The sequence below is a fragment of the Tenebrio molitor genome, chromosome 4, assembly GCF_963966145.1.
Source record: "Tenebrio molitor chromosome 4, icTenMoli1.1, whole genome shotgun sequence".
Lineage (NCBI taxonomy): Eukaryota > Metazoa > Arthropoda > Insecta > Coleoptera > Tenebrionidae > Tenebrio > Tenebrio molitor.
The window spans coordinates 22,800,224-22,816,661 of record NC_091049.1 but is presented as its reverse complement, the minus strand read 5'-3'; the positions used below and the strand labels follow the sequence as shown (position 1 = coordinate 22,816,661).

At 34.2% G+C, this 16,438-nt stretch overlaps 2 protein-coding genes across 6 annotated transcripts in view; both read left to right on the top strand.

Annotated features, from left to right (window-relative positions):
• Positions 1–16,438, top strand: part of LOC138129408 (uncharacterized) — a 202,861-nt gene that overhangs the window by 51,618 nt on the left and 134,805 nt on the right. The window lies entirely within an intron of this gene.
• Positions 1,139–16,438, top strand: part of LOC138129871 (uncharacterized) — a 47,473-nt gene continuing 32,173 nt past the window's right edge. For 3 of the 5 annotated variants that reach the window (XM_069046186.1, XM_069046185.1, XM_069046183.1), the window contains exons 1-3: positions 1,139–1,491; positions 4,896–5,158; positions 7,181–7,468. In XM_069046186.1, the coding sequence (XP_068902287.1) occupies positions 1,154–1,491; positions 4,896–5,158; positions 7,181–7,468 (889 nt within the window). In that variant the 5' untranslated portion in view covers positions 1,139–1,153. Of the gene's footprint in view, positions 1,492–3,979; positions 4,177–4,895; positions 5,159–7,180; positions 7,469–7,546; positions 7,850–8,319; positions 8,488–8,622; positions 8,689–9,810; positions 10,121–16,438 lie in introns of those variants that run through there. The other 2 variants (XM_069046184.1, XM_069046187.1) reach the window with 2 other exon arrangements.

The following is a 16,438-nucleotide window of genomic DNA, read 5'->3' as shown; positions in this document are numbered from 1 at the left end:
TGTGAATGGGAGTAATGTACGCAGTTCTCCAATCGCAAGATAACGTAGATAAGTGGAACGACTGTTCCATTAGAAGACTCAGCAGGAAAGACAATGGAAGACTACAGTTTCTCAGAATAGAAGGTGAGATATTGTCAGGACCGGGGCAAGACGTGGGCTTTATCGTTTGAAGCTTTCTAAGTATGGAGTCACGATCGAAACTAACATCAGTAATTAACCGGTGTTACTTCGTGATCAGGTAACTCAGACTGATATGAGTTGATATGAGAAAAAGAATGAGGAAACAAATTCGCAGTTTTATAATCCGAGGTAGTTAATGTATCATCCGCACGTTTTAGTCTAAATTCTTTGGCGTCAGTGGCCAGAACGCGTCTGACAAACTTAAAGAGTGATTTAGGATTACCAGAATTGACTAAGCGTTCCTCGTAACCCTTTTTAGCTAGTTTTATTTGTTTTGATAGGGTATTAGACAACTTTCTGTGAGATTCATAATCTTCAATAGGTAAAGATCTTCTAAACTTTTGCCTTATTAATGCGAAAATTTTGGGATTCAACCAAGACTTCGAAGTTATTTATGTTTTGGAAACTCTCGAGCTGCCATACGAGCAAAATATTGCGAAACTTAAGCCAGTTATCATCCAAAGAGTTAGAAGAAAGCTCATTTTCCCAATCAACTGATGAAAGCAAATGATTCAGCTTCTCAAAATCAAGGAAAGTTTTCGTAACAGATGTTTTCTTAGGGGAAATATTGATGGCAACTTGAACATTAAACTCTAGCAGAACATGGTCGGATTTCCCCACGGTCGGTGGAGGATAATTTAAGTTAGTCGCAAGATCAGGATTAGAAATGAAAATTAAATCAAGCAGACTAACATTAAAAGTCAAAACAATGCGTTTTAATTTTTTTATTTTCAGATTTATATTTTCTGTATTAGTTTGAACCTATTTAGATAAAAAAAATTGAATTTTGATTGACAGGATTATAGGTCCATATGTGTGTCTCGTCCTAGCCAAGCGTAAAATTTTTTCGATAATTAGAAACCGCGTAAACGCAAAAATGGTAAGTGTTGAACCACCCTGTACGTAATGAATAGGTAAGTACGTTAAATGGTGCCAGATAAGCAAACATTCCATCGAAAACTGCTACTGTGAAATGAGTTTTTGGTTTTTGGTATCTATTAAGTGTTACCACCGGCCCCCTGGAGCGGTCGAACTGTCGAGTCCATCTTCGGGGCCGGTGTCGAGATTTGTTGACCAATGCCGTTTTAACGCCGGGGTAGCAAATGCACCCCGTCGAAGAAGATGGCCGTTTCGTAAACCAGCCGGTTTACTCGAACCGTCAGGCAGTCTTTTGTCCAAGGAAGAGGAGCACGAAACACGAAAGAAAGAAGTATCGTGCTGTTTCCGGGCGGCGTCGACTATTTTTAGAAAGTTGGACCAAATGCGCCAAAAGAACGAGCGGGGGTGCTTTTGGCCCACGGATAACACAAGGTATCTATCAAAAGAAAGAAAATTCTCTTCGCTGTGGTCTTATTATCCCATGCTTAAGGCAACTATCAAAGTCAATCACAACATATCGGGTGTTCATTTAAATTTCGCCTCAAAGTTGGCGTTGAAGAGTCGATTGTGAGCGCACCACGGATAGCGGATTACTGTGTTTTCAATTTGGTTGTAGGTCGTAAAATTTTATGGTACTTTAAGTTAAAGATCTTGCGGGGTTTATAAATCCTAGTTTACCACTAGCAGGTAATATTTTAAGCAGGGTTATATTGATCATTTTGTATATTTGCATTGTACGGCAAACGGCACGCGCCGCTTCCCAACCTTTTCAAACCCAACCATTGTGCCCCTTAATCACTCATAATATGCAATAAAATTTTACGACCTACAACCAAATTGAGAATACAATACTAACTTCACTTTTTGCGTTATTTTTGTTGTTACTCTGTCGATTTATATCAATTCGTGTTGTTTCCTTGTCAGCGGACTTGTTTTGCACCTGTAATGACTAATGAAGTAGTTAAATTATTATCGATTCGAGAATGTAAACAAGTTGGAGATTTCTATCTTCCCAGTTTGCCGCCATTGATTTTTGCAACACACTTAAAGTGTTACCGTGATTAGTCTAAGGCGGGGAATTAGGAAATATTGAACGTGATATTCGATATAAAAATACCGTTTCAACGAGTATTTAAATTAAAGAACTTAAAATTAGCCATAAAAGTAATGGAACAGCAATAATTATTTGAGATATGGATTGTGACATGTTTATTAAGGAGATATCTTGTATAATATGTGTGATTGAAAGATAGGTACAATTTGATTTATTATTTCGACATAAGCGTCTATCCAAAACTCGTTGGACAAAAATGACCATCATAATAAGAATCGAACACTTTTGGTAGTAAATTGTTTACAATACATTTTACTGAGTTCATAGCCTCAAGCTAAATATCCAAATTGCAATAAAACTGTTGAAGAGTTTTGACCTTTCAGAATGACATTAAAAGATTTTACAAAAAATTTACGATCGTGAGAGCGGGCGATTTTGACATGAAATATTGTAAGAAGAAAAACAATTTTTTCCACTACTAGTCTCAGAAGGGTTTATAATTGACTCTCGAACCGACCCCAGAAGTAGAATTTCTCTCCCAAGGTTAATCTTGGCGCTCTGGCTATAATCATGAACTTCTTCACCTTGGTGTATAATATACTATTTCCCCTTTTCTTAATCCCAGTTGTTCTCTAATTTTTTTCTAAAGGTTGGCGGCTAAGTAAAATTCGTACATTTTATTCAGCGTCAAACCGTTCCAGAATCATAAATAACTTCAAATTTTTTCATTTTTCATTTTCTTTTTCACTCTGAATGAAGAATGGTAATTTAATTGCCATTATGATTTACCAGCAAATTGGAAAGTTTTTGTTAAACAGTGTCCACTCCAATAAATATTGACGTCCGGTCCCTCTCATATATTTTCTCTATCTTGATGATGTTGCGCATATGAGAATTGTGCCTCAATCTTGCTTATGGTACTTTGACTAATGAGTGGTAAATCCGGATGATGTTCTCTTTACGCATTTTTTAGCAAGAAGGCAAAAGGCATTCAAGGCTTTTAAAAAAAGTTATGATGTATGTTCAAATTATAAAATTGTTTTTTTAACGTCCGTCAAAAAAAGTGCAAGTTTTTTTATTCGTTTGCGTTCATAAAATATGTGATTTTTGAATGGGTCACGAAGTGTTAAAAAAAGTGCCATAGCGGTTCACTTTTGCACGCATTTTGCGTTAAAAAAAGTGCCGTAACGTGTCATTTTTTAACGCAATTATAAAATTGTTCATTCATAATTAGTAGTTTTTGTAACGAGTTCGTATGTAAATTGGGATTTTTTTGGCATGAGTGGGCCAATTTAAAACGCGAGTAAAACGAGCGTTTTAAAGGTTCACGGATTCACACGGGAGAAAATTTTCAAATTTTGAGTGTCGAAAAAATTGTTATCTAAACTTACAGGTGCCAAAAAATTTTTCTATGGAACTCATTAGTAAAGTATCTTTTTTTTTACTCGGCGAATTTGCGCACTCGCTTCGCTCGAGCGGCAAATTTTTCTTCTCGTAAAAAAAAGTATTACTTTACCCACTTGTTGCATAAATAACTATTTTTTAAGCACGTAGGATTTGAAAATATTCAAAGTAGGTGCTACTTGACATACCCTTACAAATGTTAGGGATAATTGATAATTCCGGGAGCAGATCAACCATAGTTTTTTTTTTCTCACAAGTTTTTGTTTTACTTTTTTTGCAAAATTAATCGTGAAAGATGAAGTGAATGACTTCATTTCTCCCAGATCGCCATCTCTTTATCTATTTTGGTCTGACGTTTGGTTTTCCACTTTGTGGTTGTCTCGAATTTTTTTGTTGTTTGTTGATGTTTCTGGTTGATAAGTGATTAGATTGGTAGGGGCAATTAAATATAAAAAATGAGATTCCATTATTTATCGCTTAATTGAGTGTTAATTTGTACAGTTTACAGAATATTAATTTTTTTTTTCAAACTTTAGACTTTTACGGTTACAAAGTGTGTTCGTTTCTTTGCAACAATATTTTTTATGGATTGTTTAAATAATTTATTTCAACTTTAAAATCCTAATATTAGTCTATTCAAAAGATAAACTTTAGATGAGGTATGTTACAATATGTTATCGATCGCTCTAACTCATCACCTGTAATAAAAATTAAACACTAACAAATTAACAATGCTGTACACTTTCAGCACTTTTACATTTCCTTTGTCGAATAATGAACTCACACTAATAATAATTTTTCGAAATTTAATATTGTTTAATAAATAATGAATATTTCCCGGCGGCACGGCAATTTTGCCGGAGTACATACACTATTACGGATATTACTATCAAGTAATAGTGCAGTGCATAATTACCGGCGTTTCGCCTCCACATTTTGACTTTGTTGTGTTTTATTATGTTCTGTGTCAACGTTAAGGAACTTCCTTACGATGTTACATGAGTATAATAATATACCTTTTTGAATTTCAACTACCAATGTGTTCCCTAAACCCAGAATTTTTAAATTTTTAAAAAGAGATTGCGGTAATATTCCCGTTGCTGAAATTATAAATGGTAAAATCGAATTTTTTTCTTAACACCAAAGATTTCTCATAGCAACGGAGAGCTATATATTATAATTGATTAATTATTCGTATTTATTATTACCTGTAATTGTAGTTATTGAAAGGGTATAACATAATTTTAACATTATTCGACTAAAAGCTCATTCTAAATTGGTTTACGTACAAGTACTTAACAACAGAAAATTTAGAATATACATATTAAAATAAGTTTAAAAATTGTCTTGAATTACAATATTGTTTCTGTTAATGTAGCATGGAAAAGACAGGACTATATCTTTTATTACTGATAGGAGCAGCAAACTCGCTTAGCGATATTGTTACTCTGCGAAAAGAAAACGAAGTTTTGTGCATTACGCAAGACGTAAAATTAGCTACGTTTATATCTCCGCCACTTATTGAGAACTCAACAAAGTCATTAAGTTTATTAACTGGGGAAGACTGGAGTTACGACAACTGGATTTTGGCAGAAGGAAGTAACTCTTTATCAGGACCTGTAAGGGATAAACGATGGGAAGGTGAGTATTTTTTATTATTTTTTATGCCTACTGCGATTTTTTAAATATAACAAACTAAAAATGTCAAAAACTCATTTTTTTCAAATGGCACCCTGCATTTATTATTACACTGGTCGAAAGCTTTTTTGACAAGCTTTCCAACTGTATAGGGTTTGTATAGCCGAATGTGAAAATCTAGGGTGCTATCTTAAAAACACTAAAAATCACTAAAATAATGAAATGTGTAATTGTTAAACACTGTTTTGTTGGTTGATCATCTTTATAGAGTGACCATATTGTGTGATTATCTAGGCCTACTAGATTTTTGTATTGTCTTTTTAACGGAAAAATTGCACCAAATTTAGGGATTTCAGAATAGCACCCTAGATTTTCAGATTCGACTATACAAACCTTATATTGTTCAAAAGCTTGTCAAAAAAGCTTTCGAACAGTGCAATAATAAATACGGCGTGCCATTTGAAAAAAATGAGTTTTTAACATTTTTAATTCGTTATGTTTAAAAAATCGCAGTAGGCATATGCGACTAAGCAGGTTATTGAGTAAACACTCAGCAGCTGCAGCAAACATTCAGAAATCAAACAGCGTCAATCATTTTAATTTATGTGCAACGATTTGGAAGGTACGAATTTTCGAAGGGACCCCTGCAATTCGAAATTCTGGTAAAAAAGCGCCACTGATTAAAAACGATGGCAGATAAGTAAAAACGACATGTATAAATTTGATTCATAATTTAGCATAGAGTCCAAAATAAAATCAAACTGGGTAGTTTCCATTTAAAAAAACATAACTTTAGGGTTTTTATAATATTGGGACACTCTGTATATATACCGCAATATTTTCCGAATATGCAGTAGAAGCGTAGCTATCATCTAGAAAAAAGAAAAAGTTGATATCTTTAATAACAAACAAGTTATGGAGCTTTTTCGCAACTCTGGGACACCCTGTATATCATTGTATTGTGCAATTTTAATGACACCTTAAGATGACTAAAATTAAATTAAAATGATAACAACTATAAGTGTATATAACACATTATATACAAAATTATTATATTATTATACAGGGTGTTTCTGAAATACGTGTGTTAATTTTAACCAGTGAAAGAACTCGCCAATTTATGAAACTTTTCTCTATAACATTTTGTAAAATTCTTAAAAGTATTCCAAGATTTTTTGCCCGACAATTTTTACCAAACGAGTCGTTTTGTGTGATTAACTAGTTTCTATTTTTTATAACCATGATAATCTAAATTTTGATTATTTATTTTTTCTATAACAATGGAACTTTTTAACAAAGCTCTGTTTCTATCACAACAGAAAATTTTCGCCCTTACCCATAGGCGGGGATACACTTTGATGGTTAATTTATTCTAAGTTTTAAATCAATTTGTATTGCTTTTTAGTAAAAATGTTATAGAGAAAAGTTCCATGATTTGGCGCGTTCTTCCACTGGTTAAAATTAACACACGTATTTCAGAAACACCCTGTATACGTTTCACAAAACGTACAGGGTGTAACAAAAAAAAGTGCATTTATTTCAACTGGTAATAGGACTCATCTAATATAATAACTTTTCTAAATAATTTTTTTTTTAACAAATTCTGGAGGGTTTTAAAAATTAATCTAGTTACTAAAGATTTGCTTACCCGCCAATGGAACGATTTTAATCAACTCCATTTAATAAAGAAACAAAACAAACAGCAGTAAAAAAAAAAAACAAACGCAAGTGAAACCATTTTATTCATCAAATGCACTGTGAAGTGATTCCTGATTTATAAAATTGCATTCACCGTGAACGGCACGTAAAATTAAGGGGGGGCGGGGGGCAAATGGTAATTCAATTTTGTAAATTCCAAGAAATTTTATTTAGAAAAAATGTTGTAATTGATGAGTACTATTACCAGTTAAAATAAATGCACTTTTTCTGTTGCACCCTGTGTATTCCTTATTTTTATTATAAACAAGCGTTGCTGAGAGAGCCAAACTATTACATCTAGGTACCTACTTCTAATGATCATTTTAGATTTTGAAATAGTGACAACAAATGCCAAGACATTTATCTCCGAGAATTCAGTGTCCTTTTCACTATATTCACCAGTGGAGGTGCATCTATTTGTCACTAAGAGCCAGGAACCCGACTTCACCTATTCCAAAGAACTAAAAAAAGGATGGAATCATATTTCCATTTATTTAACGAATAACGACGTATATTACTTGTTAAATAACAAAGCAATTACATCAATGAATGCACTTAATCCGCAACAAATTACTGTTAATACTGAGAATGACATCTTTTGGAAAATACACGACTGTGAGTACTCAAATATAAATATGTACAGCGGTTTGAGCAGTTGTGATACAGCGTTAAGTTAATGTCATTGCTTTTTAGATCACTTCCTGATGTCAGACAGAGTTACAGATGGAAATCATGCAACACTAAAACTCCCCCATACTGAAAACGCTTGTTTCTTGTTGTACCTATCGTTATGTGAAAAATGTGTTTTGACAATTCCAGAACTGAACCAAATTTATAATTCCACACGTGGCTCAAATTTTTTATACCCGTGGCAAGTTTATCAACTTGATATAGAAACTGGTATAGAAAATTTGAGTTTTGACAAAACAACAACAGACGATAGTACTCTCGGCTACTGGGGAATAGATTTACACGAATGTCCTGCAAAAGATATAGGTAAATATGTTTTTTAAATACATGGAAAACTGATACTTTATATAAATGAAAAAAAAAACGATATGAAGGGAAAACATGTTCAGTTGTTAGTAGAGCTTGACAAAAACAGCTTGGCATGTGAGATGCGCAGAAGAGTAGACGAGAGAATGTCTGTAAGACAAGGAAGTGGCAAGGGTTGTACACTCATTGAAGCAAATCTGCCACTTGAAGCTTGAAGCGTTTTATTCTGTTTATAATTTTTCGCCAGTTTATACATCTCCAGACACAACAAACAAGTGTGCTCCGGTAGTGGGAGGGATTTCAGTACTACGCATCCATCAGCCATGTGCCAAGCTATTTTTGTTGAGCTGTAGTGCCTGTATTAATTCCTCTTGTTTTTAAGTCTTATTAATATATTTCTTTTATTAAAAAACTGAAGACATAAATTTAACCGTAGATACATTTTTCACTTCTAATAATTCTATATTCAGCCCACAGGGTAAATGCATCCGAAGCAGAAGAACACAATTATTTATGTCACGTTTTGAACCACGAATATAGAATGGAACGCCTAATGGACCAGAACAGTGTAAATGTAGAATCATGCGAAGATCCAAATTGCAAGTGCATCTGGGGTTATACTGACTCATACGATAACAGTAAGTGTGTATTTTTATCTTTTGCTTTATGTTGCATACACTACTGAAAACTACTCGGTAGTAAAAATTGTATCGTGGGATCAACAATTACTTAGATAGGGGCGGCTACGATATATTTTTCGTATCTTGTTGCAGCAAGCGAATTATCCCAAAAGGACTGCAGATGGGCATGTAATTTATGCCATAAGGATCCTACTGGAGGTAAGTTATCATATCATCAGAATGAATAAGAGTCTCATTTTTTTTAAATCTTAAATCGAACATTACCTACAATTTTGGCTACATAGCCGACCATTAGTTGTTTCTTTTAATTATATTTATTAATTGTTAGTTTGTAACTTAAAAATTGCAATTACTATTACTCAAACAGTGACTTTTACAGCTGCCCAATAGTATACAGGGTGTTTAAAAAATGCCGCATTAAAACTATGGTACAGTGTTCAGAGGCATTTGGTAAGTGAGGGAAAAGTATTTAAAAAATTCTTGGTGTTAAATTTGCACGTGGATGAAGGTTTCTTTTATGGTAAATTTGGCAACTGCCAGTACCCACCTTTAAAAAATGTTTGCGTAATTTTCGATAATTAATCAACCTTCTGTTCTGCATATTTTAGTTGCATTTTGGGTGTTATTTAGTCATAATAATTACAACTAACAACCCTTAAAGATCCTTACACAAAACTTCTAGGCTAATAATTTTTTAAATAGTTTTCCCTCACCTACCAAATGCTTCTGAACACCGTCCACAAATTTAGTGGGGCATTTTTTAAACACCTGTATGTTTCTCAACTCATTATGTGCGAACAGTTTGTTTTTTATTAATCCAATACAATTCCAAGTGAATAAAATATACATTAAACTCTTGCTAACAATTTCCAAATTTCGGACATATTTAACCATACATACTTAATAGTATATTATAAAGGGTGTTTTTTTTTTTTAAATTTGGCGTCGAAGTAGGCGTTGGAGAGTCGATTGAGATCGCACCACTCGTGTAAAAGCCTAAGATTTAAACAGCTGATCCGTGATCCGTAACCTGTATAGTGCGTTCACAATCGACAGTTCAACGCCTACTTCGACCCCAAATTTAAAAAAACACCCGTTATTTGATAACATTGCATTAAAATGTGCGATTGGACTTCATAAACTAACTGGTATGATACTTGCAATGAGTTTTGAAATTATTATTCAACGGGCCGTGGGTAATGAATCCTCTTATCCAATGAAAAACACTTCAATAATTACAGTATTATCCAATAGGAGTAGAAAAATGTGTATTTTCTTTTTGCAGCGTCAATCAAATTGAATTATATGTTTTTATTATAGGAGACTCCACGTCGTTTGTAACAGTAACAATAAATGTCAGCGGAATTTTAGGAATATTGATAGTAATAGCAGCAATCTTGTTCATGATATATAATAAATATACCACAAATACAAATATTCAAGTTCAAATTCAAGTTGAAGAGTCAGAGCCATTTCAACTACAAAATATCATCAACCAAATCCGTCAGACAAGTTTACTTGATAGATGTTGTAAAGGAGAACCGTAGGAAGAGGAAGAGGAAGAGGAAGAGTAATATAATCAGCATTTAATTTAGTTTATACAGCAGGATTATTTGTAAATTAATAAACTGGGAAGGTTTATGTTTATTTTTTATCATAGAATTAGCCTTGAAAGTTTGTCGGTGGAATTCTGATACACCCTGTATTGCCAAAATATTTAATTGAAGTGCTAAAATAATCTAAATTTAATAGCTATTTTCAATACAAGTGAGCAAAGTAGTGCATTTAATCACGAGGACAGAAGTTGGGCGTCCGAGCCGTAGACGAGGGCCCCAAAATGACAAGTGATTAAATGCACATTTGCTCATGCGTGTTGAATCTGATTTTTTCCATGATCATAAAATGCAGTCGCGGAATCGAAATTTCGGGCAGCACTTTTTTTTGCCACCTTTTGAATTTTGAGTTAATTGCAGAGACACTCGTCTCTGGTAGAACTTGAATGAAAACAAAAAAAAGTACAACGTGGTCCTAATTGATCTTTCTTTAGCACAAGTTTTTTTATTTGCAATAATAATCATGGAGATCGGTTCCGCCAGATCGCTATCACATTTTCTCGATAATTAGGTTCAATGATTCGGTTTTTCACTGTCTTATCGCAACATATTTTTAAATTTCAAGGTTTATAACCTTTCCCAGCCACACAATGAGTATTATCATATAAGGGATCTAGAAGATAATGAAAACCCTTTTTATGAATTGTGTCTTGCACTTAAAAATCAAAGGTACATTAAGCTTCATGACATAGGACTGTAAATAAAGGAATCGGAGTAAATTAATTCCAGGGAAAGCTACACTTAATCTGCATTAAAATTTCAGCAACACCTACGAAGTCAAACAACTGTAAAAAACAACTCTGAATTGAGTTAACACACTCGTGTGGAGTGTAATCAATAATAATAATAATTTCATATTAGTAATTTAAAGTACATTTTGATAATATTGACGACATAAGAGCAAATTTCTTTAAACACGGCTTGGGTTTTTTGGACACGTTAACTTAACATACTCTCAATCTCCATGTTTAATGCTTTAATACTTATTTATTATACAAGCGGGCTAAATGAATGTTTAACGAGCGATGGGTTTAACAGCGCGAGCGGCGAAGCTGCAAGCGCGTTAACATCGCAAGTTACAAGTTTTTTCACTTTGTTTTTTGCAAAAATAATCCTAGAGGATGAAATTAATGACTTTTTTTCTCCTAGATCGCCATCAACTTATTATCGGTTATTATTACTTAATATTGTGATTATTGTGGAATGTATTTTTAAGATTTACGTTTCGGACCAATCATGCCAGTTATCTTACCTATTTGCATTGTATAAAATGATAGTAACAAACACTGAACTTTTTTGTTCTTGTGTCCGACTGATTACATTGGATGGTGGTAATTGAACAGCAGCCACTGGCAGAAGCGGGCCATTATTATTTCGTTCTTCAGTCGAACATTGCCCACCATTTCTGCTTCATAAATTAGTGCAAATGTTGTTTCTTTTAATTATATTTATTATTTGTTAGTTTGTTTGTAACTTAGAAATTATCACTAACATTGCTTAAACGGTGTCTTTTATAGCTGCCCAAAATATATTTCTCAGCTACGAGTATAACATATTGTGTGCGAGCAATTTGTTTTTGTTAATCCGATACAATTCCATGGATTGTGATTACAATATTCAAAATATCAAAAGTCTAATACAAATGTCGTACGGTAGGTATTTTACAACGCTCCAACTAATCAGGTACTCGCCTTCGCCTCGTATTCGTACCTAGTATTCGCGCTGTAAAACACCTCTACCGTACTATAATGTAAATAACTATTAAACTCCTGCTAAAAATTTCCACATTTCCACATTATTTTTTTTTTGCAGGGTTTATGAAATTAAATTCTATTTTTTTATTATAGGATTCTCCATAGCAACAGCAACAGTAACAACGATAAGTCTAATTTTAGGAACAATATCAGTAATAAGAGCAATCTTGATTAAAAAATATACAAACAACAGTAGGTACTATTGGGGACAAATTACTTTGGTCGTCAAAGTCAGTTGACTGACATAAAGTTGTAAAGCAAGTAAAATATTAAATACCGAAAATTAGATCACTGAATGAGAAATTCCAAGGGGAAAAATTGAAAAGGTTTCTACAAGGCAATTTGGCTCATAGACAATCCCTCAGAAGCAAGGGAGACGATTATAAATTTTTGAACGGTTGAAGGTGCCATATTTTTGACAAGAGAAAAGTCAATAATTTGAAATTGTCATCAACGTTGACTTGACGTTAATGCTTGGTTTACATTTTTTTTTTGAAGTGGCAGAAGAGTGATGACCAAGGTATTTTGTCCCAATAGTACAAACATAAATAAAAATAAAGCTGAGTTGAGGGCATTGCAATTACAAACAATAAATGCAGTCATCGACTGATACCGCTGACACTGAAGAAACTCATATGAATAAAATGTTCTGTCTAGCAACGTACTATATTTAATTCAATTTTAGTTGATACATCTCGTAAGAGGCATCCTTACTATGAGTATTATAATCATGATCAGGATTTAATTTAATGTATGACGTACGTAGAATTATTTATAATACACTCAAACGCAAAATTAACCGAACACTAGGTTTTTCAGAAAAATATCGATAACAAAAATTAAAAAAAAAAAATTGCAATTAATAATGTTTAATTATAAACATTTTGTACAAAATAAATTAGAATTTGATTCCATACTAAACACAAAGAATCTTTGTTTAAAAAATTAAAAAACGAGGGAAAGGAATATTAAGAAAACTGCGAAAGAAAAAGCCTCAATATCGAGTATTTCGTCCTCGAGCTTGAATGACAGCTCTAGTCGTCGTGGCATACTTGTTATCAAAACCACAATCTCATCCTGGGGTATCATTTCCCATTCATGCAGTAGCGCCTGTTCCAGCTGAACTACTGTATGGAACTGGCCATAGTTCTGTCTAATGCTTCTGCCTAGGTTGTCCCATAGATGCTCAATGGGGTTTAAGTCAGGGCTCATGGATGGGCGCCGTAGCACCTGAATACCAACATCGTGGAAATACTGACGCGTGATCTGGGCTATGTGTGGTCGCGCATTGTCATGCATTAAGAGAAAATCTACTCCTATAAATGGCGCAAAAGGTACCACATGGTATTTTAGAAACTCACGGATGTACCTGTCAGCGTTTATGCTACCCCTCCGCAACGTTGCAAGAGCCGTACAATCTGCCAAAGAAATGCCCCTCTATATCATCACTTCTCCACCACCAAAGGGTACTCTAGACGCAAAGCAACATTGAGCATAGCATTCTCCCGGTCGTCTAAACGCAAAGCAACATTGAGCATAGCATTCTCCCGGTCGTCTAAACACTCTTTGGTGACGATCAAGTGAATACCGCGTGAAACGCGACTCATCCGTAAAGAAAACCCAGCGCCATTCGTCCATACCCCAGTCGGCATGTGTTCGCGAATTCCAACCGCTGCTTGCGATGGTCTGCGTTTAACTTAGGGCCAGTAGCAGGTGGATGAGATGTTAAATTGTGTTCCTTCAACCTTCTTAATACAGTATCGGATGAAATCACGGTACCACGAATATCTGCCTGTCTCCTAGTCAAAGCTGTTGCAGAAAGCGTTCGTTCTCGCAGACTTTGTAGTCGAAGAAATTGGTCTTCCACTGCATTTGTTGCTCGTCGTCTTCCTTGTCCAGGTCTTCTTGCGTAAGAAGCAGTCTCCCTGAATCTTTGTATCGCATCAGATACCGTGCTTCTAGGGATGCCAAGCAAGTTAGCGATATATCGGATGCTGTGTCCATCATTATGTAGAGCAACAGCTTGAGCGGCTTCTTCGGCACTCATTCATTACACAATAAAACGCCTTTACAACAATTCTTTGTTTCGAACAACCAAAGAAACACACCAGAAACAGCTGTCAAAACGAATTGGAGGGCTTTGTAAAACAAGTAAAACCTTGCCAATTTAAAGCCACTTAAATCATTGGTACAAAAACTACTCCTCGTTATTTACGTATGTGTATCTACAGTGTGGAAACTACTTATGGAATAAATTCAGTAATTTCAAAACTAATGACATTTGTCGAAAATGCTGAAACAGGTCAATTTTTATTTCTCATAGTGCTTATTTTAAGTTGCTTCACTTGTTCATGACGTTATCCATTTTTGAGCTATTACGTCATCAGTTCATCACCAATTTTTTTAAATGACAACCCCCACTTTTTTGTCCTCTTTCTGATAGACCTTCTTAAAATGTAACGCAAATGTTAAAATTGCCCCCCGCCAACTATTTAACACTCACACAGGAGTTTAAACATTGTACACCGCGCTCAATAATGTTAGGGCTAATTTGTTCCGTTTCAGCGCAAATTCTGTGTCGTAAATCTTCTAAATTGATTGGTCTATTGAAGTACATCCTCGATTTTAAATAACCACATAGAAAAAAAAAAAAATACATTAAAAATTAAATTAAAGTTTTGAAGTAAAATTTGTCATTTTCTCAAAAAAATTGTTATGCAAGTTACCAAATTTTTTAATTCATAGTTTAGGTAGTACGCAGGTCTATCAGAAAGAGAAGAAAAAAGTGGGGGTTGTCATTTAAAAAAATTGGTGATGACGTCATAGCTCAAAAATGGATGACGTCATGAGCAAGTGAAGTAACTTAAAATAAGTATTACAAGAAATAAAAAAAATAAAAGAAATAAAAATCGACCTGTTTCAGCGTTTTCGACAAATGTCATTAGTTTTGAAATTATTGAATTTATTCCATAAGTAATTTCCACACTGTACAGGATGATTTACGAGGAATAATGAGCCCGACGGAATAGAAAATGCAACCTGCAATTCATCAGGAGAAAAACCCGGACATTTACCACTTCGATGTCCGGCTTTTTGTTGCAATGTATTGTGGGTTGCATTTTCTATTCCGTCGGGCTCATTATTTCTCGTAAATCACCCTGTATATGAAATCAATATACAGACCGTTTTCGCAAATTGGCGGGACAAAAATCAAATGTCCGGTTAATTTTGCGGTTGAGTTTAGATTCATGTCATTCCTAAATGAATAAACTAGGAAAGTTTAAAATGTTCAGTTTTTAAAAGTATTCCTGACAATCATCCTTATAATTTAAATTTGCTATAACTGGAACTGCCCCATTTTATACTCGTAATTACATCTTCTAAGTGACAGTGCACTAAAGCTAAATGAGCGATTCTCAAACAATGCAGTGAAAGATTATTAGACATTAGCCGTTTGCAATACAGGGTGGAAACTTTAACTGGAATAAAATTCATAACTTGGAAATAGGCGATTTTTGTAAAAGATACCGAAACAGATCAATTTTTATTTTTCCTTGCCCACATTTTGACGCATATGGTTTTTGCATATCTGCTCCCGGAAGTGCGCAACCACCCCCAACTTTTTTTTTCAAACGTAAGGGTATATCAAGTGACACCTCGTTTGAAAGGCCAATTTGTAAGAAATACAACGCACTATTTGTTTCTTTAATATTTTCAAAGCCTACGTGCTAAAAAATAAAAACCAATTCTATAAGTTCAACACTATTTAATGCAACAGATGTTCAAAATGGGCACCGTTTCTCTCTTGGCAAATTACAAATCGATAGTAACATGCATCCCTTAGGTTTTGTAACATTTCTGGTGTGATTTGGCTAATTTTATGGTTCATGCCTAATACGTTGCTTAAGGTCCTCAATATTCTTCGATTTTAGGCATGAAGTTAGGCAAATCACACCGGAAATGTTACAAAACGTAAGGGATGCAGGTTACTATCGATTTGCAATTTGCCAACAAACAAACGGTGGCCTTTTTGAAGATTTTTTTGCATTAAATAATGTTAAACTTATAAAGTTAGTCTTTATTTTTTAGTACGTAGGCTTTGAAAATATCTAGGAAACAAATAGTGCGTTGTATTCCTTGCGAAGTGGTCTTTCAAACGAGGTGTCACTTGATATGCTCTTCTATTTGAAAAAAAAAAGTTGGGGGTGTTTGCGCACTTCCGGGAGCAGATATGCAAAAACCATATGCGTCAAAATATGGACAAGGAAAAACAAAAATCGATCTGTTTCGGAATTTTTTACAAAAATTGCCTATTTCCAAGTTATGAATTTTATTCCAGTTAAAGTTTCCACCCTGTATATTCACAGTGTGTATTTCAGTTCAACTGTGTGTGTATTTTACAGCGTGAAAACTAGGTTTCAGGCACAAGGCGAAGCCAAATGCCTGATTGGTTGGAGCCCCGTAAAATACGACAATTCGATAGGTTGTATTTTCCCTATTATGATCATGATTATTTATTAGCGAATAAAAATAAAAACATTTATCAAAAAAATACTACATGTAAACTTTTTTTTTTATACT